The following is a 27,428-nucleotide window of genomic DNA, read 5'->3' on the forward strand; positions in this document are numbered from 1 at the left end:
GTGAACATTTGAATTACACTTATTCTCCTCTGGACTTGGTGTCCAACAAGTACATTTTCATTCTTATAAGTTTTTAAATACACATTGTACTGGCAATGTGTACTGGCGCTTTTGTCACTTTTTTTTACCACTAATAATTAGTAGATTAATTCAGACCTAAAGGGGGGTATTTACAATAACTCATTCAGTCTTTAAGATAATATGGCATAGAGGTGAACGTTCAGGATGAGAGACTAGATCGTACCCCTTATATAACTTACTATTCTTCTTTTTTTTTATTCTGTGACTTTATATCATCTAGCCTTAACCTCTCCTCCCTGTAATCCTCGTTTTTGGTCCCATTTACTGAAAAAAAAAACATTTTCTTTGCTGCGCTTTAAGCAAGTCCAACATATATCCCCCCCTCCTCCTCCCGACCTATGGAGTCAGTCACCAAAGCGCTGAGAATTTGCTTGCGACAAAAACAGAAGAAGAAGAAGAAAAAGAAGAAGAAAGATTTTTGTCCCTCTTCGGCGTCCATACCTATCAGCCGTTTTTTTGAATGTACTGCGCGGTTGGCACTTCGCTTGAGTTTAGAGAAAACCGAGGTAACTTTAAATGTACTGAAAAAAAAGACGTTTTAAATGTCAGATTAAATACACGATTAATTCTGTTACCTCTACATTAACCTTATTAATGTGTTAGACGATAATCTAATTAAAAGCCGAAACTTAGCATCCGGTTTTTTTGTCATTGTTTCAGGCGAGGGTCGGTTCCTTTGCTTTGATTTACGAAAAATGTTCAAGGTTTCTTGCTGTTATAACTTTTTTTGGGGGGGAAATAAATACTGCTTGATTGATTTCATGATTTAACGAAAACATTTAACTTTTTTTCTCTCTCCTAAAATGGACACCTCCCTCTGAATTCGTACATTTTTGTTTCTTTCGTCCTGGCATCACATTTGGATTTTTGAAACAGCTGAGCTTTATTTTAGTACTTTAAATTTAAAGACAGAGGGACATTTTTTAAATGTTTGTCATAAAATGTTTCTTATATTGTTTTGATTTGTTTTTGTTTCCTAGGATGGCCTCTACTAATGATTACAGCGTGTTTAAAACCCCCATCAGAGGCAGGGTGAGGAGTTCTGGGAGCAGTGGAGGTGGGACCCCTATCACCATTCCTGCTTCACCATTCATGAAGAAGTTGGGTTGTGGAACTGGAGTCAGTGTTTATCTGATGAACAGGTTGGAAAAGATCCTTGAAACCGACTTACACAGTTTATAAATGTTCACCTTGTTAGTTTATGTATTAGTACAGATTTAATCCAAGTGAACCTTGATGAAAACACAAAACTGTTTTACAGGGAAACGGGTGCAATCACAAAAGGCAACCGAATGCAGTGTTGGAAGCATATTTTTGAAAGTCAAGCCCGGACACTGCATATTGATAATATATTTATCCTGCTGAATGGACTAACTGTTCTCAATGATCATTAATGACGAATACCTGAGATGTTAAAACACAAAGGAGAGGAGAGGACATTGTGTATTGGTAAAATAAGAAGCATATTAGGTCAACTGAGCTGATTTTTACTGATATCACTGTTGCAACCTTTTGCTGTAGTTTTAGGTTATCTATCCAGCCACTTTAACTCAAAATATTTTTGCCTGAAAGTGAGCTGAAGTATGATTGGTTGAGGGACATGGATCTGCAGCATGTGGCTCTAACCCAGACAGAATAAGAAATGATTTTAATTGTCAAGTCAACAGTGGTTATCATTAAACACTGCATATAATATCTGAATTGGCACATCCAGTGGTACAAGAGTTTGTGTTAACTTCAGTAGGGAGGCCCAGACGTCCCTCTCTCCAGCCACTTTGGCCAGCTCCTCTGGAGGAATCCCAAGGCGCTCCCAGGCCAGCCGAGAAGCATAGTCCCTCCAGCGCATCCTGGGTCTCCCCCTGGGCCTCCTCCCGGTGCGAGGTGCCTGGAACACCTCATCAGGGAGATGTCCAGGAGACATCCTAATCAGATGCCCAACCCACCTCAACTGGCTCCTCTCGATGTGGAGGAGCAACAGCTCCACTCTGAGTCCTCCCCAGATGACTGAGCTCCTCACCCTATCTCTAAGGGAGCGCCCAGACACAAAAAAAAGAAAAGTCATTTCAGTTGCTTGTATCTGGGATCTCGTTCTTTCAGTCATGATCCAAAGCTCATGACCATAGATGAGGGCAGGAACGTAGATCGAACAGTAAATCAAGAGCTTTGCTTTTTGGCTCAGCTCTCTCTTCACCACAACAGACCGGTACAGATCCTAGCTGTAACCATATGTTTATATTTTTGGGCGGATTAAGGCTACATTCACACTGCAGGCCTTCATGCTCAATTCCGTTTTTTTGTGAATCAAATTTTTTTGCGTTGCCGTTCACATTTCCAAATACATGCGACTTGTATGTGATCTCCTGTGTGAAATGCAGTCATACAAAGCGAGTGTCCCGCATGCGCAGTAGAGGATGCAATGACATCACAGGCCAGCGTGCTTTGTGTTTATGGAAGTAAGCATGGATGGTAGTGCCGGTATCGCATCTAGCGATCTTTCCCAACCATAAAAACACAATCTTTTCAAGATGGTTAAACATAAATATTGCTCTCCGCATCATCGTCTGCCGTGGTTGTTGTTTTTCTTGCTGCTTCTTCATAGCAAGACCCAGAATAGTGACCTTTGTTGGCTATTAATGGCATTCAGGTCGGATGAATGCGACCTGGCCGTTCAGACACTGTTCACATTTGAAAAGATCAGATTCAGGACCACATAGCCAAGCGGCCTGGGTCGCTTTGGAAAAAAATCGGATCTGTGTTGTTCAGACTGCCATGAAAAAATTCAGACACAGGTCGCATATGGGCCAAAGAAATCGGATTTGGGTCACTTCAGGCTGCGGTGTGAACGTAGCCTTAGTGTCGTTCTTTGTCTTTCATATTTATGGTGGGTCACCCAGCTTGACTTATTCTACAGGGTTTCTGCGGGTCATTAATTTCGTTTTTAAATTAAGGCCTTAATAGGCATTAAAATTCATTAAATGTGATTATAATGCCAGAATGGAAACGCAGAGAATGGGGGAAAATGCTAATTTTAACAAAAGTAGCTGGAAAATGAGGAATTCGACGGTAAAAAAAATATATATATATATATATATATTAGAGTCTAAGAGTCATAGGTACTTGTTGATGGCGTTAAATATTATTTAAAAGAGCATTAAAAAGCATCAAATTAGAGTCACTCATTCCTGTATAAACCCTGTTCTAACATATAAAGGATTTTTCTCCTTTAACAGTGAAATTATTATTTTTCTTTTTAATTCTAAAAGTAGAGAATCTTAGTTTTAATTATTTGACTTTTAGTATTTATTAAGTCTTTATTGGGGCTCTTTAACTTTTATTTCATGTTGTGGCTCTGAGTTTAAAAGGTTGCAGACCTCATTACTAAGTATTAGTCCCTGACAAAAGTCCTAGTAGAACATGTAACTTCTTTCATTAAATTATAATTTCTTGCATCCCCTTATTAAGAAACACTGCATTATATTCATTGCTCTTTAAATTACATCTGTTTAAGAAACAGGTCTACATAAATTGCTCATTACCTTGAACTTTGTAAGGGAACATTCACAGCCTGAAGGAGTTAACTTCAACGTTTACTTATTTATCTTTATCTCTTTTATGCTGCAATTCTTATTGTTAAATCGGTGCTTATCAACAGAAAAGCCCAGGAGGTTAATTCTCTAATTTGTTGCATGAGATCAGGTGTTGCAGTGACACATTTTCCATTTTGAATCCAGAGTGGGGAAGCTCAACTCATCTCCATGGGCTGTGAAGAAGATCAACAGTAAATGTGCATCCAAACAGTCGGCTGTTTACCAGCTGCGTCTAAATGAGGAGGCAGAGATCCTAAAAGGAATAGATCACCCAAATATTGTTGGTAAGACGAAACATTTTTAACGTAATGGTTTAGAATATATTTTTTTTACTGTATTAAGAATTATTAATTATTCTACATCAAATGTTATAAATGGTAAATACTCTTATGTGCTTAAAACCTTACAAGGAAAAGACTGGATGTTTGGATTCTATGAAAAGGCACCTAGAGTCCTTGACTGTGTCTGGACGTCCATCCTAACTCCTAAATTTCTCAATCATTATATAGAGCGAGGACTATAAGGTGGACTTTATGGTGAACTCAGTTAACTGACCTTTCTGACAGATGATCACTAGTTTTCGCTTCAGGTTTGTCACGTAACTCTGCCTTCCTGCACGGTGCCTGCACCATCTTTGTTATTTGATAACAAATCCTATGACGCTTTCTGCTTTCCTTGCAAAGCATTCTGAGATATATCTGCTTGTCAAGTGACCATGGATGATCACTACTTTTCAAAGTGTGTTCTGTGAAATTTCGAATCCACTACTTTTTCATCCACTAGACATTCGGACACTCATCTAAAATGGCATAACCTCTATATAGTGTCCTATACACTGATTCGGGCGGACATTCAGACACAGCCTTAGAAATGTAGAAACAGGATCATTACTTTTTTCCACAGAATATTTCCCACCCCACAATATATAATGACGTGATATGCATTAAGCCTCCTTTCATCAGTTTGTTAAATCTCATGAACATGGAGATAAATTGTTTCATGGCTTGTTTTGTTTCTTGACTCTGAACCAGTGTGAGTCCCTAGGGGTAATTCTCTGCCTCTTTGTGTCATTGCCAAGGTTTCCGTGCCTTTGCTACAGCAAAAGACGGTTCAAAGTGTCTGGCTATGGAATATGGAGGAGAGCAGTCCCTCAACGACCTGATAGAGAAGCGGAGGGAGAATGGACTAAAAGCTTTTCCCGCTGCTAACATAGAAAAGGTGGCTCTGCATGTGGCGCGTGGGCTGAAGGTAAAACGTGTCATAAATGTCTTGTGTACGTTGTTTTATAAAGGTGGAGGTTTTGCCTTTCCAGATTTCTTTAGTTTCGGTTGGTTTTGTTTTTTTGTTTTTTTTTTCAGTTGCACTTAAACGTCTCAGATCATCAACAAAAACAAAAATTCAATATTGCTCTATAGAATCAATTAATAATGGATAAAAGGGCTATGTGTTTTATTGCACAACTGCACAAAAGAATGGACGAACAAAAAAGAAAAGGCTCAAAGTCTACTGTAAATTCAAATTAATTGTTAAATTAAATTAATTTAATTAAATTGTCCTACGATATGATCATAAATTGATTGTGTTACACTGCAACAAACAATCTAAAACAGTGCGATACACAATAAATGTATTTGCCCTTAATTTGAGCACATAAATAAGATGATCTACCAAATACTTGAGTAATTTTGCTCATATGTGATAGTTTTAATTTTTATTAAAAAAAGAATAAGGTAAATGAGGCACTTTGCCAATAGAACAAGACTATTAAGATTTAAAATAATAAAAAAAACATCAGTCTCTTATTTCAAAGATATAATATCTTAGTATCTTATTTTAAGGGTAAAAATACCTATTCTATTGGCAGATCATCTTATTTACCTGCTCAAATTAAGGGTAGTTATTTTGAGAAATGTTTACTCTTTTTTTTTTTTTTTTTTTTTTTTTTTACATAGTTTTTGCAGTGTAACGAGGACACTGGACAGTTCTAAAGGGGCACTGGTCTCTCATGGTCCCTGTTTAAAACCACTCATGCTTATTGTTTTATTGCCTCAGAGTAATTTTACCTTAATTAGCTTTCGTGTTTAACAGGAGCTCAGCCATAAAACATTGCTCTGGATTTCATGGCCCATTCAACGACAGATTGACATGCTCCAGTATATACAGGTGCTGGTCATAAAATTAGAATATCATGAAAAAGTAGATTGATTTCAGTAATTCCATTTAAAAAGTGAAACTTGTATATTATATTCATACATTACATACAAACTCATATATTTCAGATGTTTATTTTGTTTAATTTTGATGATTACAAATGACAACAAATGAAAATCTCAAATTCATCATATCAGAAAATTAGAATATTGTGAAAAGGTTCAAAATTGATGGCCCCTGGTGCCACACTCTAATCAGCTAATTAACTCAAACCACCTGCAAAAGCCTTTAAATGGTCTTTCAGTCTAGTTCTATAGGCTACACAATCATGGGGAAGACTGCTGACTTGACAGTTGTCCAAAAGACGACCATCGACACCTTGCACAAGGAGGGCAAGACACAAAAGGTCATCGCTAAAGAGGCTGGCTGTTCACAGAGCTCAGTGTCCAAGCACATTAATAGAGAGGCGAAGGGAAGGAAAAGATGTGGTCGAAAAAAGTGTACAAGCAAGAGAGATAACCGCACCCTGGAGAGGATTGTGAAACAAAACCCATTCAAAAATGTGGGGGAGATTCACAAAGAGTGGACTGCAGCTGGAGTGAGTGCTTCAAGAACCACCACACACAGACGTATGAAAGACATGGGTTTCTGCTGTCGCATTCCTTGTGTCAAGCCACTCTTGAACCACAGACAGCGTCAGAAGCGTCTTGCCTGGGCTAAAGAGAAACAGGACTGGACTGCTGGTGAGTGGTCCAAAGTCATGTTCTCTGATGAAAGTAAATTTTGCATTTCCTTTGGAAATCAAGGTCCCAGAGTCTGGAGGAAAAGAAGAGAGGCACTTCATCCACGTTGCTTGAAGTCCAGTGTAAAGTTTCCACAGTCAGTGATGGTTTGGGGTGCCATGTCATCTGCTGGTGTTGGTCCATTGTGTTTTCTGAGGTCCAGGGTCAACGCAGCCACATACCAGGAAGTTTTAGAGCACTTCATACTTCCTGCAGCTGACCAACTTTTTGGAGATGCAGATTTCATTTTCCAACAGGACTTGGCACCTGCACACAGTGCCAAAGCTACCAGTACCTGGTTGAAGGACCATGGTATCCCTGTTCTTAATTGGCCAGCAAACTCTCCTGACCTTAACCCCATAGAAAATCTATGGGGTATTGTGAAGAAGAAGGTGCAATACACCAGACCCAACAATTCAGAAGAGCTAAAAGCCACTATTAGAGCAACCTGGGCTATCATAACACCTGAGCAGTGCCACAGACTGATCGACTCCATGCCACGCCGCATTGCTGCAGTAATACAGGCCAAAGGAGGCCCAACTAAATACTGAGTGCTGTACATGCTCATACTTTTCATGTTCATACTTTTCAGTTGGCCAACATTTCTATAAATCCTTTGTTTTTATTGGTCTTCAGTAATATTCTAATTTTCTGATATGATGAATTTGAGATTTTCATTTGTTGTCATTTGTAATCATCAAAATTAAACAAAATAAACATCTGAAATATATGAGTTTGTATGTAATGTATGAATATAATATACAAGTTTCACTTTTTAAATGGAATTACTGAAATCAATCTACTTTTTCATGATATTCTAATTTTATGACCAGCACCTGTAGACTAGTTTTTTGTGAAAAGATGCCCTTATGAAGCATCAATACGTGCCAAGTGCTGTAAATTGACCTAAAAATTCATTTAATATGTCTCAATTTAAGCAAACACTTCAATTTAGGTAAAAAAGCACAAGTTGTGCAGTGTTTTTTTTTTTTTTTTTTTAAACCACTGTCAAGTCATAATTAAGCAAAAGGGTTTTAGAAACTGTAGTGTCAGTTTGGTTTATACAGGGTTCTTTTTTCCTTTTATTGTATTAATATTTTGAAAATTTGTTTTTGTATTTATTAAGGTTATATTTATTTAATATTAAAACTATATATATATATTAGGGGTGGAACGATTCACAAAATCCACGGTTCGGTTCGATACATGTTGATTGTTACACCGAAATCCCATAAAAATTTATGAAGTTAATGAAAAAATCCCCCAAAAAATAATGGATTGTAATTATTTTAAATGATCCGCAAAAACCCTGGATCATTTCCGTATGTTTTGCTGCTTTGAATTTAATCATCTGGCGCCTGCTCTCTAACATCTCCAAGGGACTCAGAGGGGAGCAGACGAAGCCACAGTGGAGGCTGTAGCTTTGCTTTGAGTAGCCGGTCTGGGGCGGAGCGGGGGTTACTGACGGAGTATGTGGGATTACGGGGTTAGCATGACATGTTGCTGTTAGCATAAACAAAACGTGTTGCACAATGCTTGCACACTGTTCCACAACTTTCTTTCCGCCGTCATCGTAGGTCACTCTAAATGCAAAGCGCTACCATACAGCAGACCTATAAAGTGCTGCTGGCTCGTCTTCCAACTCCTGTTCTGATTTTCTTCCCCTGCTACACCCGGCTAAGCTGCTTCGCTTCTTCTTCTTCTTGTTTACTACTGGCGGTTGGCTTTGGTCGCAGCACTGCCACCTTCTGCTCTGGAGTGTAATCGCTTCCTCTATGAGAAAAAGGAGCAGCGCATGAACCGAACGAAACACACGCGAACCGAACCGAGACAGTCGAACCGAACGATTCTGACGGTTTTCATAAATCGTCCCATCCCTAATATATATATAAGCACCTCAGTGTGACATTCATAATAGAACAAACTTAAAAGGGGCCGACTTTTTTATTTTAACCCGTATCTAACATGTGAAATGTTGCCATTAATGAAGTTTGTGTTTTCATTTGGTTTCCAAATGAAAACACCAGATTATTAATTTTATATATTGTCTTTGCAGTACCTTCACAATGAGAAGAAGCTTCTGCATGGGGACATGAAGTCGTGTAACGTGGTTATCAAAGGTGATTTTGAGACTGTCAAGATCTGTGACGTTGGTGTCTCTCTGCATCTCTACGAGAACATGAAAGGTATAACTTATCTTCAATTATAAAGGGTTCTCAGTCTTTTGGGACGTCCTTAAGGAAATTGATCAGTTGTTACTAGAGGGGATAGTTTATATCAGCCCAGAAGTAAAATATATGTATATATTCCATGTCCTCTCAATCTACTGGTCTATCAGAACCCAGAGGGAGAGTGTTGTTCTATACCTTTTGGTTGTTATTCTAGCGCCCCTAGTGGCTCATAGTTGTTGTGCATGATATTAGCCAGCGTAAATGATTGGGAAGGGTGGATATTTAGAGGTAAACTTGCCTTTGTTTAGCTTAAAAGAAAGAAAATGAAGAAGGTAAACTAGATATGTATTGTAGCTCCTATGTGTAAATGTTGTAGAGATGCCCATCAAAGAGTTGGATAACAATAACCCCACTTGTTCTCAGTGTCTGACCCTAAGGCAGAGTATATCGGCACAGAGCCGTGGAAGCCAAAAGAAGCTCTGGAGGAGGGAGGAGAAATCACCGATAAGGCAGACATCTTCGCCTTCGGTCTGACCCTGTGGGAGATGATGACTCTGGACATGCCTCACCTGCAGATGCTGGACGGTGATGAAGACGATAACGGGGGTAAGATGGCTTCACAATTGTGGGCTTATGGATACAATGCTTGTTTTTTTTTATTACAGAAAATTTTATTTTGAAAGTGGTAAACCGGCCTAAGTTGTCCACTACATTTACAGGGACAATAGTTAAAGGGGACGCCAGTTTTTTTTTTTTTTTCATTGGCCCCTTGATTTTAAGTAATTACATCATGTTCTACTCACCCATATGAGTTTTGTGTCATTTGGAGCTGTTCTGAAGATATTCCGTTAGGTTATATCCAAGTAACGTCTTCCTATGGGCAACGACTTGAAGGCTCAAACTAAACTGTTCAAAATTTATTCTTTATGGTGTGGCAGCGTTCATAACATGTAGGCAAATCACTGTCCCCCAGACATCCACGGTTATATTTTTTATATTTATATATTTTTTTAAAACAAAGCGGAGTGTGTATGACGTCATCTGCGCGCCGGCTACCATTCCTTCATCCTGCAGCAGCAGTCCGCTGAACTGCAGCTAGTTTTACTCACATGCCTGGAAGATGTCTAGTGCTACTACCACAGATGATCTCGCTCTTCAAATGGAATTGAACAATTCAGATTAGCTAGCCGAATGAATATAAGGGGTAGAGCGTAGCTGCCTGTGGCCCGGACGATGACGTCATACACACGTTGCTTTGTTTTTGAAAAAATAGAACCGCGGGTGTGTGGGGGACAGCATTCCCCTTTAACGTACTAAACCTGATACAAACTAAACCCTGACTAAAAAAATTACATAAAATTTTACAGGTTGTATGGTATATCCCCCCCCCCCCCCCCCCCCCCCCCATTTCAAAATATAAAGAAAAGGCTACTAATAAAGAAAAACCATGGTTGTAGTGTTAAACTTGTCAGCATTTTATAGTGTTATTTTAATCGGTCTTTTAAAAAAAAGTATACTCTAGATTCCTTATTGCCTTTTAGGAAAATTTTATCTGATTTGTTGTGTAATAAATGAAAATAGTTAAACAAAAATGTTATTGTGGTTAAGACTTAGGAAATAGTTATGGTAGCAAACTTAACATTAGTTGGTTTTTTTACCAGTGAATCTTAACAACTACCTTTATTTGTACTTCTGAAAGGAAAATAAAATCTCTAACTCCGATGGATTTATGGTATTAAAACAAACCATCTTCCATCACAAGATTCACTGATTTAAATATTGTGTACATTCTAGACGATTCAATGGAGGAGAGCTTTGATGAGGATGCCTATTATGAGCGTTTGGGGACGAGGCCACCGCTGGACGCTGCATCTCTGGGCACCTCGTACAGGAGGATGGTGGAGCTCTTCTGTCTTTGCACTGAGGAAGACCCTAAGAAGAGACCATCAGCTGCACAGATTGTCCAGGCCTTAGAGGACAACACTGTGTTGGACAGAGCACCATGTGAGGTGATCGTTATTGATTAACATCTTCATTTATTGCTCTGAACTCTTGTAAATGTTAACCATTTGTCTGGAACAGTTAAAACACTGTTTTATAATTGTCATTTCTATGTTTTGTCATCTTTTACTGTATCCTTTACTTCATTAACTTTTTCACAGTAAACCATAAAATGCTCTTACTATTGTCTTTTTGTAAATAAGTGTAAAAGTGGGTGGGGAAAAAAATATCCTTAAAAGAATTTTTGTTAAATGCGCGAAGCAGGAACATCCCTTAAAGGGGAAAGAGTTGTTCAACCAAACTAGCTTAATTCACCAGATCGTATCTTACTTTTATCAATACTTATATTACAAATGAGAAAAACATAAACGTAAAAGAAAAGAAAGCCTTGTTTTATAATTTGATAAGGGCATCGCCATGTTGAAGTACCTCGCACGGCGATGTCCAGGGATAGATTAATGCTAGCTCTAGCAGTTGTATAGATTGGAAGCACTGCTGATAGATCACAACCATAAAACCCTTTCAGCTTTATCCTCCATCAAACCAAATGTTCTATGGTTGATCTGTCGCCAGTATATCCAATTGCTAGAGCTACTGTTAATCAACCCTGTGAGGTCACCATTCGAGGTACTGCAACATGGTGGCACCCTTACCAAAGAATTATAAAACAAAAGGTTTTTAATTTTACTCTTTACGTTTATAATTTAATTATCGATAACAGTAAGACACAATCCCATGAACTAAGTTTGATCGTTTGATTTCCCCTTTAACAGTGATGGAATTCGTGTTTCAGAAATATTTCGCCTTCAAAGTGCAGAATACTTCCAACGGGTACATGGAAAATGAATCCTATTATGTTGAACATGTCTCACAAATTGAGATTGTCAGTTAAAACTGAACTCACAATAAAAACGCTTAAAAGTAACATCAAATTGTATGAACTTTTATTTTCCCACTGCAGCAGGGGAAGGGATATTAAAACATTCAGGGAAAAGGGCTGCATTATAAATACAGAATACTAAACCTTACCCAATAGAAACAACTTTACACACAAAGCTTTAACAAAAAACAGCTTTGCATATAATTAACATTCAGCAAAAAAACCTTTAACACGAAAAACTTCAGAACTTCACGCCAATTAATGCAGCATATTTAATGAACTGTTGCTTCCTTCTTATGCTATGAAGTTGTAAATAAGGAAGGTTGGGGTGTTGCAGTACTTGGTGGCAAACAGCTTCCCATCAGGTGTTGGATCAGAAAATGCAATTTCGTCCTTGCTCAGATAACTTCCAAACATGAAGGTGCTCCTTTAAAAAAAAAAAAGAAGGGGGGCAGACATAAGGTGGAACAAGATATAATTAAATCGTTAGTCATGTTCAGAAAAATAAAACTTTTTAATCTGACTACTTAAAGTAATCACGTCTCTAAAATATGGAACTAAGAGCCACAATGATTATGCCTGAAAAGTTTACTTCAAAATAAAAACAAGAAAAGGCCAATTGCAGACGTCTCACCTCACTGTGTCCAGCATACGGGTTGCGATGCCCTGCCGCCTCGCCAGGCTGAAGACCCAGATCCGACTGATTCCACACAGAGCTTGTTCTGGGGTGGTGGAGCAGCACCAGGCTCTGTGGCGTTCCATGAAGTCGTCCTTCGTCATGTCTTTCTTGTGATCTGGCTGCTCCAGAACCCTGTAGGCCTGCATGGAAAAACGGGATAACAATTTCCAAAGCTTAAGATCTGTATGAAGGCTTTTGTATAACAGGGAAGTCGCAGAACAGTTTAAAAAACTATTAGGTTTTAAAATTAGATTCTGTTTGAGAAAAATATTTTCCTTTACATTTCCGATGATTAGTCAATAAAAAGAGCTTGCCGGTCTGAATTGAAATTAATTGTATACACATAAAATTAAACAGGCATTATTGTTGCACATTAAACCAAACAAATATTTAAAGCAATGAAAACCTCATCTTTTTTTTTTTTTTACCAGTCTTATGGGTTCAGCAATGAGACATCCTACAACCAGTCGGTCTGTGTTGATGAACAGGAAGGTTTTAGCCTGCGTTGGTCTGCTCAGAGTCACCTGCTGGAAACCCAACTCGTTATCGGCGATACGGCGGACTTCTTCAGCCTTAAAAAAAAAAAAAAAAACTCATAACTTCGATTTGTGCCTGACACAAATTATTTTTACACAACAACCAAGAATTATCCAGTGTGTGGTCCCGTACCTTTCTGACTGCATACTTCGGATCATCGGGTAAAACCAGGATAATTTTACCGTCCCAGAACTCTGCCACTACCCGTTCCTTTTTCCAACCCTGGAAAAATAAAGAATGAAACTTCAGATCAATAAATTAGAAACCTATTCTCAACTATTTACTTCAAGTTTTTTTTTCTGTTAATTTCTTATGTTTAAGATTTAAAGCAAATTAAACTTCCACTTTTCGGTCAAAATTAAGATTACGTTGAACAAAAATGGAATGTTTGACAGAAATTTGTTACATCATTTATCCTACCACCAAACTTTCCAACACGTTTGCATACAGCCGGATTATCCGAGGTAAAACACAAAAAAGCAGTGTCAGCTGTAATAAGGTCTTAACATAACATTTCTGTTAAAATGTTTAACAATTCAACTCTAAGACCACCACCAAAATGAAAATAAACAAAAGGCAAATTTTGTCAATGAGTTTCGCATTTTGTATCAAGTTGCTTTAAGCTTGAATAAACTTTTGATTATGCTCCAATTTTAACTTTAAATACATACTTAACTAAATTATGGAGGTAATTAAAATGACTATGATCAGATATGGACATTGGCTATCCTCTGGCTTTAACGCGAGTTAAAACAAGCTTTGTTCTTTTCAAAAATCGCAAAAAAAAAAAAATTTGCTTTTATAGATTTCCTGGTAAAGGTTTTTAAGGAAATCTTACCACATATCTGATGGAGTCCAGAAACTGCTGGTGGAACTGGGTGTGTTGGAAATTGTCCTCGGGGTTGTCTGCACTGTAAACCATCCCACAGGAGCTGCAGGTTGTAGCACCAAACTGCTTCTGTCCAGCATCCTGGCAAATACAGTCAGGTAAACTCACGTCACTAAGTCTTCCTTCTCACAATAAGTAAAAGACATGATGTTTAGCAATTATAATAAAAATATTTGGTGAATGCGAAAATTTTGAGCCATATCGTCCTGCTGTTTGGAACCTGGTCATTATTTTAAGGTGTTAAAAATAAAATGCTTTATTTAAGAGACAATTTTAAACAGATTTCATATACAACAAAATTGTTTAACCATCCTAAAATATATAATTATGGCATGTTGTGCCATGTAGTGTACTTTTACTTTTTTTTTTTTTTGTTCCCTCTAACATTTTGTAGCATACGTAACAAACTAATATTACACTGTATTAAATACTTAAAAAAAAAAAGCATTATGAATTTGATATACACAATCTTTACATGTACAAAGCATGAAGCAAAACAAAATTCAGGCACTGAAAAATGAAGGACAAAAAAGGCTCACAATGATGAGCTGGTCATGATCCAGCTTTTCCTTCTTCCTGCGAGTTTGTCGCTCTTTCACTGCAGATGAAGCTGGCAGGGGTGAAGCTCCTGAGGAGACAGAGGGGGTACTGCAGGATACTGGAGGACGCAGCGCTGCACTCAGTCTGAAAAAAGAAATTAAAACATTAGGTGGTGGCGACTGTTGTGTCTTTTAAATAATGCAAATTAAAAGTGTAAAAATAAGCTTCAATTTCACTGCTGTACAATCATTTCATCACTTCTTTATTTTTAAGATTGAAATATCTGGTTAATCATTTAATATCAAAGAATGTAAATACTTAAAAAAATATGTGAAAAACCCAAATGAGGACAGCAGGAAATAAGATAAAACACAATAAAATACTCTGGGTCAGCTCATGTTGAATGCATGCACACAAATATTAAGCCAAACAACAACATCTTTAAAAAATATCTCACCTTTTTGATGAGGAGCCAAATATGGGGTACACCGCTCCAGAAGCTGGAGAGGAGGAGGGGGAGTGATATAGCATTAGGATTAGGTATTTTGTATAAACATAAATGTTCTGTCTGACTTGGAAAAAGAATCTGCCACAGATCAATTATTATAACCATTTAAATAAAGGTTGAAGCGGATAAAATGTTGACGCACACCTTTGGAAGGAGTTGTGGAAGATTCGGTGGGGTTTATTTTACTTTGCTCAGAACCGCCATCTGTCTGCAATTCATCCTGTAAAATATAAAAAGAAAAGAAAAACAAGCATTAAAGTTAATACCTGCACAATGTCATCAGATGATGCTTTTTATGAAACCTAAAGCTGCTGAAGCAAACATGTCTTCATATCGATCAAGTCAATGTTTATTTTTTCAATTTCAGAGGCTGCATCCTCCAAGGACCCGGTCTACCTGGACTGGGTTCTTCGAGATCCGTGAAAATAAAGATACTGGAAGGGCTTTGGCTATGGATTCAAACAGGTCCAGCCTTTTTCCAGCTTTCCCTTCCTGTATGTTCTGTTGCCCAGCAACCATGAAAGTTGACACACAAATAGGCAAAGAATGCGTACTGAACTCGTTATGACTGTTCTGGGTGTTAATAACATTTCAGAGGAGTTTCAGCAGCAGTACCGTCGTCGCAAATATCAGATAAGTAGTCCCCACACTGCAGAAAACATTTTAATAGACCAAACATCACCCACTACATGTCTGACTCACTAATCATCAAAAAACTATTTTCGTCAATTTCAGTCAAAAGTATTCACATACTCATAAAACCTCACAATTTTCACCAGTTTGGCGCCATTTCCCTTTTTTCGTCTGAGAACCGAACAGCTAGCTTGCTTGGACTCACAATCAATCACTAGATACACCAGACCGGTCCTTCAAAACGGGCAAAAAGAAGGCTGCATTTGTCGGCCACACAACAAAGAATCTTTCAATCTGAACAGGCCTCGACGTTGCGGTATGACGAGATCAGCCAAAGAATCTGGCCTTCGGAGGACGCAGCCAATTAATTCAAACTTAACAAATGTGTCATCCCTACCTGGTTGTCGAAGAACAAAGCTGTAGATTTAGGACTTGGCGTCCTGGAAAGAACAATCTTCACTTGTTTTGTAACCCCGTGTGTTTCAGCCATTAATTCAGGGGAGCTGAGGGAGACAAAGATTGACAGCTGACAAGTTTTAATGGAAAAACTTAATACCATAGGAATATGTGGAGTTCGGCATTTCTTCAGTCTTAAATATGTTCAATGTTTCTTTTTAATTAAAGAAGGTTCCAATCTACTCAAAGCACTCCCCTACATATCTTTACTCCAACTGCCTTTGTAGTTCAAGGAATAGTACACCCAAAACATGATTAGCCTTCATTTTCTACTCACCCCCATGCTGAACAACACTCTGGAGTACTTTTTTGATATCTCAAATGCATCTGGAGATCTGGGAGGCTTCTTGCTGTCTGCTGACATTCAAATAATGGAGGTCTATGGTGCCCGAGGCAGAAAGGTCCATAAAAGTCCACAAAAAACGTGTCAATATTCCTCCATACTGCTCGTCCAATGTATTCCAAGTGTCCTGAGTGGGTAGCATCCAGAATTTACTTGAAACGAAGTCATTTAGAATGTTTTTAGAGCATAAACAGTAGTGTATAGGATTTCCTGAAAGCGCGCACATCCGCGTTCACGGCGCTACGGAAGCCGGCAGACCAAACCAGCGCATTCAGCTCGGCAAAGAACTCATGCTCTTCCTCAACACTGAAGTCCTCAGACATTTTTCTTTCGTTGTTTCTTTCTTTGCACAGGTAAACAGCACATTTCTTCTTCTACACTTGCATTATCGGCAGAGCAGACGCTGAATGCGCACTTTCATCTGGTTTGGTCTGCCGGCTTCCGTAGCGTCGTGAACGCGCATGTGCGCGCTTTCAGGAAATCCTATACACTACTGTTTATGCTCTAAAAACATTCTAAATGACTTCGTTTCGAGTAAATTATGGACGCTACCCACTCAGGACACTTGGAATACATTGGACGAGCAGTATGGAGGAATATTGACACGTTTTTTGTGGACTTTTATGGACCTGTCTGCCTCGGGCGCCATAGACCTCCATTATTTGAATGTCAGCAGACAGCAAGAAGCCTCCCAGATCTCCAGATGCATTTGAGATATCAAAAAAGTACTCCAGAGTGTTGTTCAGCATGGGGGTGAGTGGAAAATGAAGGCTAATCATGTTTTGGGTGTACTATTCCTTTAACATGATGCCAACCTTCTTTATCTAGCATATCAAGTGTCACATTTTAGGCACAGATGTGCACTGCCTTGTGTAAGTCTCAGAAAAAAATTATTTGGAAAAAGCAACAACCGATTTTTTTTCCTCACTCTTAAATTTACTGCAGGTTCCATACAGTATTGCATATGGACTGCAAATAGATTTTTCATTATATGGCAGAATAAATGTCTAAAGGCTAGGGCTGAACAATTTAATTACATTTTCAGCTAGCTCACAGATTAATGCATGCAAGCAGAATTAGGCTTTTTTTACTCAAAGGTAACAGTAATGGAATCGGGACATGCCTAACTTTAAGGTCATGAAAAAACAAAAATTCTGGATTGGAAAATCTATATGCTTGTGCTTAAGAAAATTGAAATTGTACTATTAGTTTAAGATTATCCAATTTTTTTTTTTTTTGCAAAATTGTTTAGCTTTACTCTAAATTTTGTTTACTGTTGTTTCTACAGAATTTTAAAGTTGTCAAATCAAAAGATAAAGAATGCCAGATATAAACTAATGAAGCATTTGTTACACAAACTACCGGTAAGCATAATTTCATTTGTATCCCATTTCAATTAAAAGGAAAAACATGGAAAAATAAAATCTAAAAAATTTTGAACTACAAAAGTTAGAAACACATACATGTCTGAAATTGAAAAAAAAAAAAAAAAAAAAAAAAAAAGGATTTTTAAGAATGGAAAATTTATCTCGTGAAGGGGAGCCCTCGCTCGTCTTTTAAACCAGTTTTACCTCGATGGTTTGGCGGTTTCTGACTCCCCATCATTAACATCCATCCAGTCAGTTGGATCAAACTTCGTCCTCTGCTTTGTACCGTCCTGGATCTCCTTCAGATCCATTTGCTGTACAGCAATCACAACAAAGAAAATATCACGTTAAAACATTTAATATTGCAAACTGAATGATAAAATTATGAGGTTCATTGATTCTTTATGACAATCTCTCCAGACAAACACTAAGATTGGTTACAAATGAACATAGACATCACTTTTATTGATTCAGTTTTAAACAAGGCACTTGTAACTTCTGTTTTACATCAATGACGAGGAAAACTTTCTAAGATTATAAGGAATCCTAGATGAGAATTAAAGATGGAAAAACTGCAAAACATCTTTCAATTATTTAGACACTATTTTTTTTTTTTAAAGGTCCACATTTTTGCAACCACTTTTCCTATAATCTATTGGTGCTTTAACACCACAATTTCTCCATTGTGAGACACTAAATGGATTTTTTTTTTACTAATAACACACAAACCTTTCCTGGCTCCTGCAGCTGTGATGCAACCCTTAGATCCACCTGCTGCTTTGGTGTCTTAGCATTCTGCTGTGGGGGTCCAGTCTGGCTCCTGGACTTAACTGGAGCTGGCCTGGCTGAGGACTTCGGAGCAGGTATCTTATACATGGATGTTGGCTTCTTTCCTGTACCAAAGAAAGCGGCTCCAACAAAGATCTTGGGCTTGGGCTTCAGGCTGGCGAAAGAGAGCGTGATTCCCTTCTTTGCCTCTACTGGGTTGTTGTTTGCTGGTACATTGCTGCTGCTGGTGGATGTTTGTTTAACTGCAAGGCTGCTAAATAAATTGAAAGCCAATGTTTAATACTAGAAGGGTTCATCTAAATATATTTAAAATAAAGCATCAGAAACAAACCTGGTATTCCTTTTGGATGGTTCAACTGCCTTTTTAGATGCTGGAGAACCTTTGGTACTCTTCTTTCCTCTCTTACCGGATCCTGCTACTGCATTTCTGGATTTGTTGCCTCTTTTTACCGTTTTCTTCATTTTCTTTTCTGTTTTTTGGGCTGATGGTGGGGGGGGGGTAATAACAGGGGGGAGGGAAGGCAGAGATTCTTTTACTGCCTTTCTCTCAAGTGGATTGAGATAGATGGTCTTCTGCTTGCCATAGAAGGAGCTTGTAACCACCGAAGGGGATTTACGTGGTGATCTACGTGGAGAGCCTGAAAAAATAAGCCTGATTGTCATGTGGAAGTAGATTTTCTCACAGTAACTAGAAAACCTTTAGATTTTTACTGTCGGAGCCAAAAGGAATGGTAGGTCACACTAAACTGGCCTGTCTTACCTGCTGGCTTATGTGGCGACTCCTGTCCTGCTTGCTTCTCCACATGTGGAGAGAGCAGGCGCTTTCGGGGGGATCTTCTCTTTACTGGCGAGGCTTGCTCCTTCATGCCCTTCTTGGCAGGGTGACTAATGAGAAAAATGTCAGATTAGAAGCCAGATTCCAGGTGTATGCATTAGATTTTTATTTTTAGATCTTACTTTTAGGGAGTACGTTTGCATAAATCTTTTATTCGTTTAATCTTCATTCATCTTTACAGCTTACCTTTCAGAGTCCAGTGAGGACAGTTTTCGCTTTCTGGTTGAGGTTGGTATCATGTTCAAAGTTTACCTAGGTGTAATAGCACACGATATTTGGTTTTTCGGATAGATAAAAAATGTTCCAGGACAGTACATTTTTAATTTATGCAAAGCATATTTCCACAACCTTTCTGATTTTTGTGAGTAGATGCATTGTTTAAACCCTTTAAAAGACATATCAGTTAATGCTGAGGGATTTGATAAATTGGGAATGGCGATTTTAATGCATTTTGCCTAAAATTAAAGGCATGTTTTTATCAATTGATTGGTTTATGTCTACTTTTACACATACAAAATAATAGTCTTTTAACTGTCCTTTTTCTTCTGTCAAACAGGTCGAATAATCTTTAAAAATTAAGCTATACGTGTTTGAAAGTGAAAAGTATCATAAATAAATAGGCAGAGGTTCGTTAATAAACCTTCCAGTATGAATTTCAAGAAGGCTCGCGAAAGAAAATTGCTCCTTCCGTGTTTTACGGTAAATTAGCTTATAGCAGTACAGGTCTGATTTAATCTTCTACTTCAGTATAATACGTAAAGACACTTTAGTTATGTCTTAAAGATAAGTCGTTTTTCACTTTTACCTGGTAGGAAATACTAAAGTCCCCCACAATATTTAGAAGTAAACTGTTAAAGCAAACGCGCATTTGGCGGGATGATCATCTTATGAAACAAACAAGTGTGTCAGTTACAGCCCAGACTCTTGCACAGCTGAATAAACCACTTTGTCCGCGCATTATCAAAAGTAAAACACAATTTCATCTTTAAAAACTACTTAAAACATGGTAGTTTTAACTTATGTGATGAGTCGTATTTAAAATTTTAAAATGTGATCGTTAAACGCGCAATTTAAAATCGAGAATAAAGTTAACAAACATCCAGGGAAAACGCAGGTTGGTCGTCATTACACACATATACATTTCTTCTGGTGTACCTTGAACAATGAACGATGAAAACAAATAGATGTCTCAGGTCTTGCTGCTGCTCTGTCCTCGCGCGTTTCTCGTCTATGTTTTTGAAGAGCGCGCGCCAGTCTAAAAATAGTTGTACAACCCAACCGGAAGCGGAAATGTGAGCACCAGTGAAATGTGAAATAGCTTAGCCCGTTTCAAAATAATAATAAAAAAAATAATAAGAGACAAACTATAAAATCCGTTACCTAAAAGTTGGGTAAAATTAATCAAATTAAATTATTTAAATGAAAACTATAAAATAAAACAAAACACATTTTGTTGTCATTTAAATCCTTGACAATTTGTTTATGTGTAATATGTATTCACAGCACTTTCAACTGCGTACAATGCTCCAGAATAAACTGTTAAGAAAAATTTAACCTGCAGATTTGTTTATCTTTAACAGTATCTTAGGAATTTAATAAAACTATATATTTTAATTTTTATCCTGAAGAAAACTGAGCACAACCAAAAACCGTTAAAGAAAAAAATTCGAACAAAGTTTGACATTTAAATTTCAATGTACTATATTACTTGAAAATATGAACTTTATTTTGATGGGTAGAATTAGTCTATGCGGTCTTTGCGTGGGATCTTTACGTTAGCAGCTAACCTCTTCCGGGTCAGTCCGTACATGAGTAGAGTGACAGTAGCAGCGAAAAGTAAACTCTTAAGTTTTTCATTTGTTTTTTTTATTACTTAACAAACTAAGCTTGTTACATTAATATATTATCAGTGTTTTTTGTTTTAAAGAAAAATGGTGTTTTACTTCACAAGTGCCGGTGAGTCTAACGCGAACATTAGAAGCGCGGTTGGTCTGTATAGCCCGGTTAGCTTCACACATCAGTCATTTATATATATTTTTTTCTTACCTCCTTTTTGTCATTTGTTCATTTGACATCCACTATTTCTTTAGTCGAACCAGTTTTTCAGATCTCTATTTTCTCTCCTTAGTGGTGGACACCCCATTCACCATCTACATGGGAAAAGATAAATATGAAAGTAAGGCTGATCTCTCACACCTTTGTTTCAATTGCTGCTTTCTGGTTGTCAGTTAACCCCATCTTGAATTAAAACGAGCTGTTTCTGTGCATAGATGAGGATCTGATTAAATATGGCTGGCCTGAAGACATCTGGTAAGAGTCTTTAGTATTTGCTTCCAATTATCTGTAGAAAAGCAAAGCAGATGTGCAGCGCTTGATCCTATCAAAATGTATTTTCTTGGGGCTGCTCTAACTCTCCTGCTTGCATTTCATGCATTGAGCTATTTTCTTGAGAAGTTAAGTAACGGATCAATACAAATGTGTATAATTCTGATACTCTCTAATAAAATCCATTCCAGCCAAATGCATGTACAAGTACATTTATCATCAAACAATCTACCTGTGGCTAATAGAATAGAATAGAATAATGGCTTAATAGGTAGGCTCCTACTTGTTCTATGAAGGTCATCCGAGGTTTTTAGCAATAAACAGCATCAGTGAGATGCAAAGTTAGAACTGAATAAATCATCTCAGAATTTTAAGTTTATACAAACCTACAATGACACAGGTGTCCACCCAAAATTGTGCAATTTTTCCTTAACAGTCTAGAGTTCCATGGTAGCCCTGAAGGGGTTGCAGAGAAAATATGTAGACAGGAAAACTATAGACTGCATTCAAACAAATATGGCTTTTACAGAGCAGTGAAAGAAGAAAGTTTTAGTCAAAAGATTTTCATTTTTCTACCAGGTAGTACATCTGGACAAACAAAACCAAAGGTGAACTTTTCAGCCTTCATGTATAATGCTTTATGTGGAGAAAAACGTAAAGCTTCACATTCTCTTTAAAACGCTGTCCACAGTGATCCATATGGTGGTGGTGGCAGCATCATGCTGTAGGAGGGAAAGAAAGCTGGTCAGAATTAGATGAAGTTAAATACGGTGCAGCTCTGGAATAATAGCTACTAAGTTTCAGCCGAGGCATTAGTTCACATTCCAGTGGTTAAGCGAGCTATGGCACAGTAAAAGTGCAAAAAAAAAAAAAAAAAATACAATCAAATTTTAGGTTAGAAGTATTTAAAATGTAGATTCCCAAATACTCCTCATCCAGTTTAACTAAGCTTAACCTAATGTGCAGAAAGAATCCACAGATTTAGTACCTCTACCTATGAAAAGCTGTTTAAAAAAAAACATTTAAGATCAAAATATTAAATATTTCAAAGCATATTACCTTTGAAAGTCACCAAACTAAATAATACTACTAAATAAACAAAGTTTATTTTGACTTAATTGAGTCCTCTCTGTATGTTTAAAAAGGAAGGTTTTGGTTTGAAAATAATTTGATCATCTTAATCTATAATCTGTAACATTTTTAATTTTAATCTTGTTTTTTTTTTTCTATACACAGGTTTCATGTTGACAAACTCTCCTCTGCTCATGTTTATCTAAGAATGCCAAAGGTAAAAACAAAAAATCCTCTCAGCCCAACCTGAAAAATTAAAGGTTATTTTCTGCCTATTTGTTTTGTCTGAAACTTTGATTATTAAAAATTATTAAAAAAAAGTAAAAAATGTATATATTTACATTTTTATGGATGTGATATTGAATCATCTGTTTTTTTAAGCCAAAAATACACCCTCTCAGATGGATGTATTTTTATTTTAGGGTAAAACCATTGATGATATTCCTCCAGAGGTGCTAATAGACTGTGCACAGCTGGTGAAGAACAACAGCATCCAGGGTAATACTGTAGTTTCCTATCAGAACTTCTGCTGTTTTAGAGAAAACCCTGTTTTATTTTGAAATAAGAATAATAATTTCTTTGTTTACTGTCAGGCTGTAAGATGAACAACATCAATGTGGTCTACACCCCATGGGCCAACTTGAAGAAAACAGGAGAGATGGATGTTGGACAGATTGGCTTTCACAGACAGAAAGAGGTCAGCAGTCTAAATATATTTCACAAAAACAAAGTTAGTGCCAGGTTGTTGCAATATATTTCTTCTGTACATGGATTTCCTCATTGTGTAACGTTTGATGTCTAACAGGTGAAGATTGTAGCTGTGGAGAAGAAGATCAATGAGATCGTAAACCGTCTAGAGAAGACGAAAGAAGAGCGCTATCCCGACCTGGCGGCAGAGAAGGAGGCAAGAGACCGGGAGGAGAGGAACGAGAAGAAAGCTCAACTTCAGGAACAGAAGAGGATAGAGAAGGAAGAGCAGAAGAAGAAAAAGGAGATGGAGGATCTCAGGTGGGCCAAAGATCTTAAATTAATTAAATACATTTTAGTCGGTTCGGTTATTTTGACATGGGAACCTCTGCAAGAGCTGCAGAGATCCAACACTCAGGTGGAAGAACATGTTGACGGGAAGGCTTTTAGTTTTATATTTTTAAAGGAGAGCCGAGAAGAAAGCCTGGAAAAAATAAAATAAAAGAGGCGACTTTGCACACCACCCTAAACATGCTTTCCTCACCGTCAAACATGGTGTATGATGCTGTGGTGATTCTTGTTATTGGAAACCTTTTTGGGTTTTTGTTTTTTTCTAATAAAAAGGTTTTATAACTATGCATCATTTTGTCTCCCATTACGATGAACTGCTTTTTCTTTTGTCCATCGATGAGTTCAAATGTAGTAGATACTTTAACATGGCACTGTTAAATGCTTCTAAAAACTTTCTTTTTACTGTCCAGGAATTATACTTCACTGATGAAGAGTGAAAAGATGAAAACCAATGAGGTAAAAATCAAAAAATCTAGACTGAAATTTAAACAATTTTTTTAATTAAAGACTGTGTGTCATAGGGGTTAGCTTTCTGGCTTCTTATGGAGTTTTTCCTTCCCTGCAGGACGGCTATGACTCGGACGACTTCATGTGACGCCTGCAAATACAACGGCTGTGCAGATGATGGTCTGGAAGCCCCTCCCCTTGCTGCACCTCTTTACAGACTTTGAATTAAAGAAAATCAAAACAAACAAGCATATACTGCTTTTGGACACTCGGAGTGGAAAATAAACCATCGGGGATTGACTCGGCGTTTGATGATTCAGGAGTTGTTTTCTTACGGAGCTGGTTGAGCTCCTCGTTGAAAGAACTGGGTGTGTCCGACAACACTGATTAATAAGGAGACTGTTTGGGGGAGAAAACCTAGACCACAGATTCAGTTTTTACAGTTGTATCAATGGTGATAAAACTGGTGTCTGTATGGATGTCTGTTTGTTTCAGTCACTCGATTCAACAGCATTTTGTTGAAGCTGCTTGGGATTCTGCTTCCTTTCTCAATCTGCTCATTTTATTTGCATGTCAGATTTTATTAAACACAATTCAATGTATAGATTTAGAGGTTTTCATGGTTTTAGTCAATATTCTGATTGTACATTGACCAGTCTCAAATATCGCAACTATTAGGGCGATTTGAGCGTGCCCATGCAGAGAAGTGGCATGGAGGGTAATACATGCATGAATGATTGAAGGTAATATTACAAAACCTCAATATACATCAATTGCCCGGGATGGATTATAACATTACTCTACAATAAATTGCAGACTGCCATTATAAAACACATGTTTGAAAATTAGCAATTGTAGAAAGAAAAAGAAAAAACTGGATTTCTGCAAAAGCATTTTTTTTTTTTTTTGCTATTGGTGTGGGTTTATTTTGTTTTTTTAGATCAGTGTTAAAGATATGATTTTCACAATTATTGGGATGTTACCCCAGAGGTATAAGAAGGCCAGAACTTTAAATGTGAATGTCCCACAACATGCATAACTGTTCCATGAAATAAATAAATGTAACATTTATCTAATAGACCTAAATTTTTTGGATATTAGATATACCATGAAATTAGAAATTGCACCTTTACCTAAAAAAGAAAAATACAAAAATCAAATATTAACGTTCTAATTCTTTTAGGGTGTCGCCAGTCTGGGGAACAATGTATGGAATCACTCGCTAAAATTCTTAGAAAACCATGTTTTCATGGAATAGAATAGAATTGAAAAATTTGCTTGCTGTGGACAACGTTACAGTAATGGATATGTGAAAAATAGCAACACCAGAGAAAAATGACAGCAGCATGTTCTTTAACTAATGTAGAAAATGTGCAAAAAAATCAGCATAAACATAACAAATTGTTGAGGTCGTTGGGAACAGTGATGGTTATAAAGTCTAACAGCTGCTGCGAGGAAGGATCTGTGATAACACTCCGTTGTGTATGTCTGTCAATGACGGAGCTTTCCAGTTGAGCAAGAGCTTCATGCATGACATTATGCACTGTCCAGAGGGCACCCAATAAGTGAACATTTCTTAAATTAACTGTATTTACCCTTAATTTGAGTAGGTATTTGAGATAGTTTGCCAATGGAATGAGTATTTTTATTCTTAAAATAAGATAATTAGATAATATGACTTATAATAAGACAATGTAATTGTGTTTCCTTATTTTAAGTATAAATTGTCTTGTTCCATTGGCAAGATGCCTCTTTAACCACCTAAGTCCAAGAAAAAATGGACTAATTTGAAGAAAGATAACATCTAGATTTAGATTTTTTTCCAATGCAGCCACTTTCTCTCAGCTACAGATAAGCCACTGCTTCAATAGACAGATCCATAGAAGATGGCTGATGCCATAATAGAGTCATAGAAGGTTTTTAGTGGTGCACCCTGCACTCCAAGCGTCAGAGCAGACTAGCTCTGACGCTTCTTGTAGAGAGCGTAAGTGTTGTGAGTCCTGTCCAGTTTATGGATACAGCAAATGTCAACTTAAACCTTTCATGTAACAATTATGCTAGTATATAGTTTGAATATGATGAGCCTTCTGTAAAAGTAAACTAAAATCTGATTTACAAACTCTGAGGAAGTTGTTCTCTTGCTTGCTGATCTCCTGATAATTTTCCTCCACAGAAAATCTGAAGCAGCAGTGATTGTGATATGAAACAGGACTGAGCACAAGCCACCAACACATTTGATGCATAATGCTCATCAGAGGTAGAGGGCAGTTTATGGGCGAAGTGACACTGCAGCTGTCCAGATAGATGGGTTTCACTCAAATACGGCATGTAACTCTTGATGGAACTTGTAGGGTTTAGCTGGAGATGTCATTTTTTTGTGCCAGATGTTAAGCAGATAAATGTTTCCAACACTGCTCTGATTTAAGGAGGAGGAGCAGAAACGCAATGTGACTTGTATAATTATTGTTTAAAATATAAAAGAAAAACAATCATTATACTGGACTTTTATCACTCCAATCAGGACTCACATAACTTACTAATGGTTAACAGGAAGGATCACATTTAAACAAAGCTCCAGAAAACATTGGAGAGTCTGATAACTTTTAATAGACACTTTCTATAATGTTTTCTGGAGACCCGTTTAAATTTGATCCTTTTACAGCGAATTCTAAATTCTTGAATCTCTTGTTAGTGATCAACAAATTGAGTTCTTATACTCAAATTAATTTCCTTTAAATCTGCAATTACGCTTCAGTAATAATTAACATTACAACAGCTTCCAAACTGCTTAATGATCTACAGGCCATTTACCATTTATTACTGTTTTTATTGATTTTTCAAAAAGATCTGACACAATGGGCCATGTTTTAAAGCAAAAGCTTCATAGTTTCAGTGACACAACCATCAGATGTGATGGTCTCTTGAGTTCCTGACTGTCCACAAGGGGGTGCCACAGGTTCAGCATTAGGACTCCTTCAGTTTATTGTGTAAAGTAATGAATTTATAACACACGTGTCAGATGGTAATATGCGTTTTTATGAATAATATTTCATTGAGATCAGCCCTTGCATAAAATAAACATTTTCAGCAAAACCTGATTCTCAAAGCTGATGAGACCGAATGTGTTTAGTTTGTTGCCTATATAGATAATCCTGAGAAGAAACTGAAACTAGTTTATTTTTCTATCAAATCAGATAGATTCTGCTCATTATGATTCTGTTTTTTATTACCAGATATAGAACATCATTGTGAGCTATATTAACACACAGGAATGTTGACTCTCACGCTTTGTACAAAAAATGTTGGGGAGGGCCCAAT

The 27,428-nt window shown here is 37.3% G+C and overlaps 3 protein-coding genes across 5 annotated transcripts; 2 read left to right on the forward strand and 1 right to left on the reverse strand.

The window, feature by feature from the left end:
* The first annotated feature begins 462 nt into the window (after positions 1-462).
* pbk (PDZ binding kinase) lies at positions 463-12,083 on the forward strand. 2 transcript variants are annotated; one of them, XM_038272361.1, is made up of 7 exons: positions 463-581; positions 1,057-1,223; positions 3,813-3,952; positions 4,747-4,916; positions 8,658-8,787; positions 9,196-9,378; positions 10,567-12,083. In XM_038272361.1, the coding sequence occupies exons 2-7, from the start codon at positions 1,063-1,065 to the stop codon at positions 10,797-10,799; spliced, it is 1,017 nt and encodes a 338-aa protein (XP_038128289.1). In that variant the 5' UTR covers positions 463-581; positions 1,057-1,062; the 3' UTR covers positions 10,800-12,083. The 2 variants fall into 2 exon arrangements, with proteins under 2 accessions (XP_038128289.1, XP_038128290.1); XM_038272362.1 differs by having other exon boundaries at positions 466-587; positions 1,062-1,223.
* Positions 11,698-20,512, reverse strand: esco2 (establishment of sister chromatid cohesion N-acetyltransferase 2). Of its 2 annotated transcripts, none has more exons than XM_038272360.1 (15): positions 20,385-20,512; positions 19,416-19,481; positions 19,155-19,279; positions 18,726-19,032; positions 18,335-18,644; positions 17,810-17,919; positions 15,837-15,942; positions 14,951-15,026; positions 14,756-14,798; positions 14,298-14,442; positions 13,708-13,839; positions 13,002-13,091; positions 12,761-12,904; positions 12,288-12,472; positions 11,698-12,080 (listed from the first exon to the last, which is right to left on the reverse strand). In XM_038272360.1, exons 2-15 carry the CDS (start codon positions 19,466-19,468, stop codon positions 11,948-11,950), a joined length of 1,959 nt encoding a protein of 652 aa, XP_038128288.1. In that variant the 5' UTR covers positions 19,469-19,481; positions 20,385-20,512; the 3' UTR covers positions 11,698-11,947. The 2 variants fall into 2 exon arrangements, with proteins under 2 accessions (XP_038128288.1, XP_038128286.1); XM_038272358.1 differs by having other exon boundaries at positions 18,335-18,647.
* A 487-nt stretch (positions 20,513-20,999) lies between these two features.
* Positions 21,000-24,714, forward strand: ccdc25 (coiled-coil domain containing 25). The gene is made up of 9 exons (XM_038272355.1): positions 21,000-21,185; positions 21,358-21,405; positions 21,500-21,539; positions 22,791-22,842; positions 23,048-23,123; positions 23,219-23,322; positions 23,431-23,633; positions 24,074-24,119; positions 24,229-24,714. The coding sequence occupies exons 1-9, from the start codon at positions 21,161-21,163 to the stop codon at positions 24,256-24,258; spliced, it is 624 nt and encodes a 207-aa protein (XP_038128283.1). The 5' UTR covers positions 21,000-21,160; the 3' UTR covers positions 24,259-24,714.
* The last annotated feature ends 2,714 nt before the right edge of the window (positions 24,715-27,428 follow it).

This window comes from Cyprinodon tularosa, unplaced genomic scaffold, assembly GCF_016077235.1.
Source record: "Cyprinodon tularosa strain WSP-4 unplaced genomic scaffold, ASM1607723v1 ctg825, whole genome shotgun sequence".
Lineage (NCBI taxonomy): Eukaryota > Metazoa > Chordata > Actinopteri > Cyprinodontiformes > Cyprinodontidae > Cyprinodon > Cyprinodon tularosa.

Excerpts from the sequence above, each read along its gene's own strand:
- pbk (XM_038272361.1), top strand. The coding sequence starts at position 1,063 with ATGGCCTCTACTAATGATTACAGCGTGTTTAAAACCCCCATCAGAGGC. Across the intron at positions 4,917-8,657 it reads ATGTGGCGCGTGGGCTGAAG|TACCTTCACAATGAGAAGAA; the intron begins GTAAAACGTGTC and ends TTGTCTTTGCAG. Across the intron at positions 9,379-10,566 it reads TGATGAAGACGATAACGGGG|ACGATTCAATGGAGGAGAGC; the intron begins GTAAGATGGCTT and ends TGTACATTCTAG.
- ccdc25 (XM_038272355.1), top strand. The coding sequence starts at position 21,161 with ATGGTGTTTTACTTCACAAGTGCCG. Across the intron at positions 21,186-21,357 it reads GTTTTACTTCACAAGTGCCG|TGGTGGACACCCCATTCACC; the intron begins GTGAGTCTAACG and ends TTCTCTCCTTAG. Across the intron at positions 23,323-23,430 it reads GCTTTCACAGACAGAAAGAG|GTGAAGATTGTAGCTGTGGA; the intron begins GTCAGCAGTCTA and ends GATGTCTAACAG.
- esco2 (XM_038272358.1), bottom strand. The coding sequence starts at position 19,468 with ATGATACCAACCTCAACCAGAAAGCGAAAACTGTCCTCACTGGACTCT. Across the intron at positions 15,943-17,809 it reads GAAACCGCCAAACCATCGAG|CTCCCCTGAATTAATGGCTG; the intron begins GTAAAACTGGTT and ends TGTCTCCCTCAG. Across the intron at positions 12,905-13,001 it reads CGAAGTATGCAGTCAGAAAG|GCTGAAGAAGTCCGCCGTAT; the intron begins GTACGGGACCAC and ends TTTTTTTTTAAG.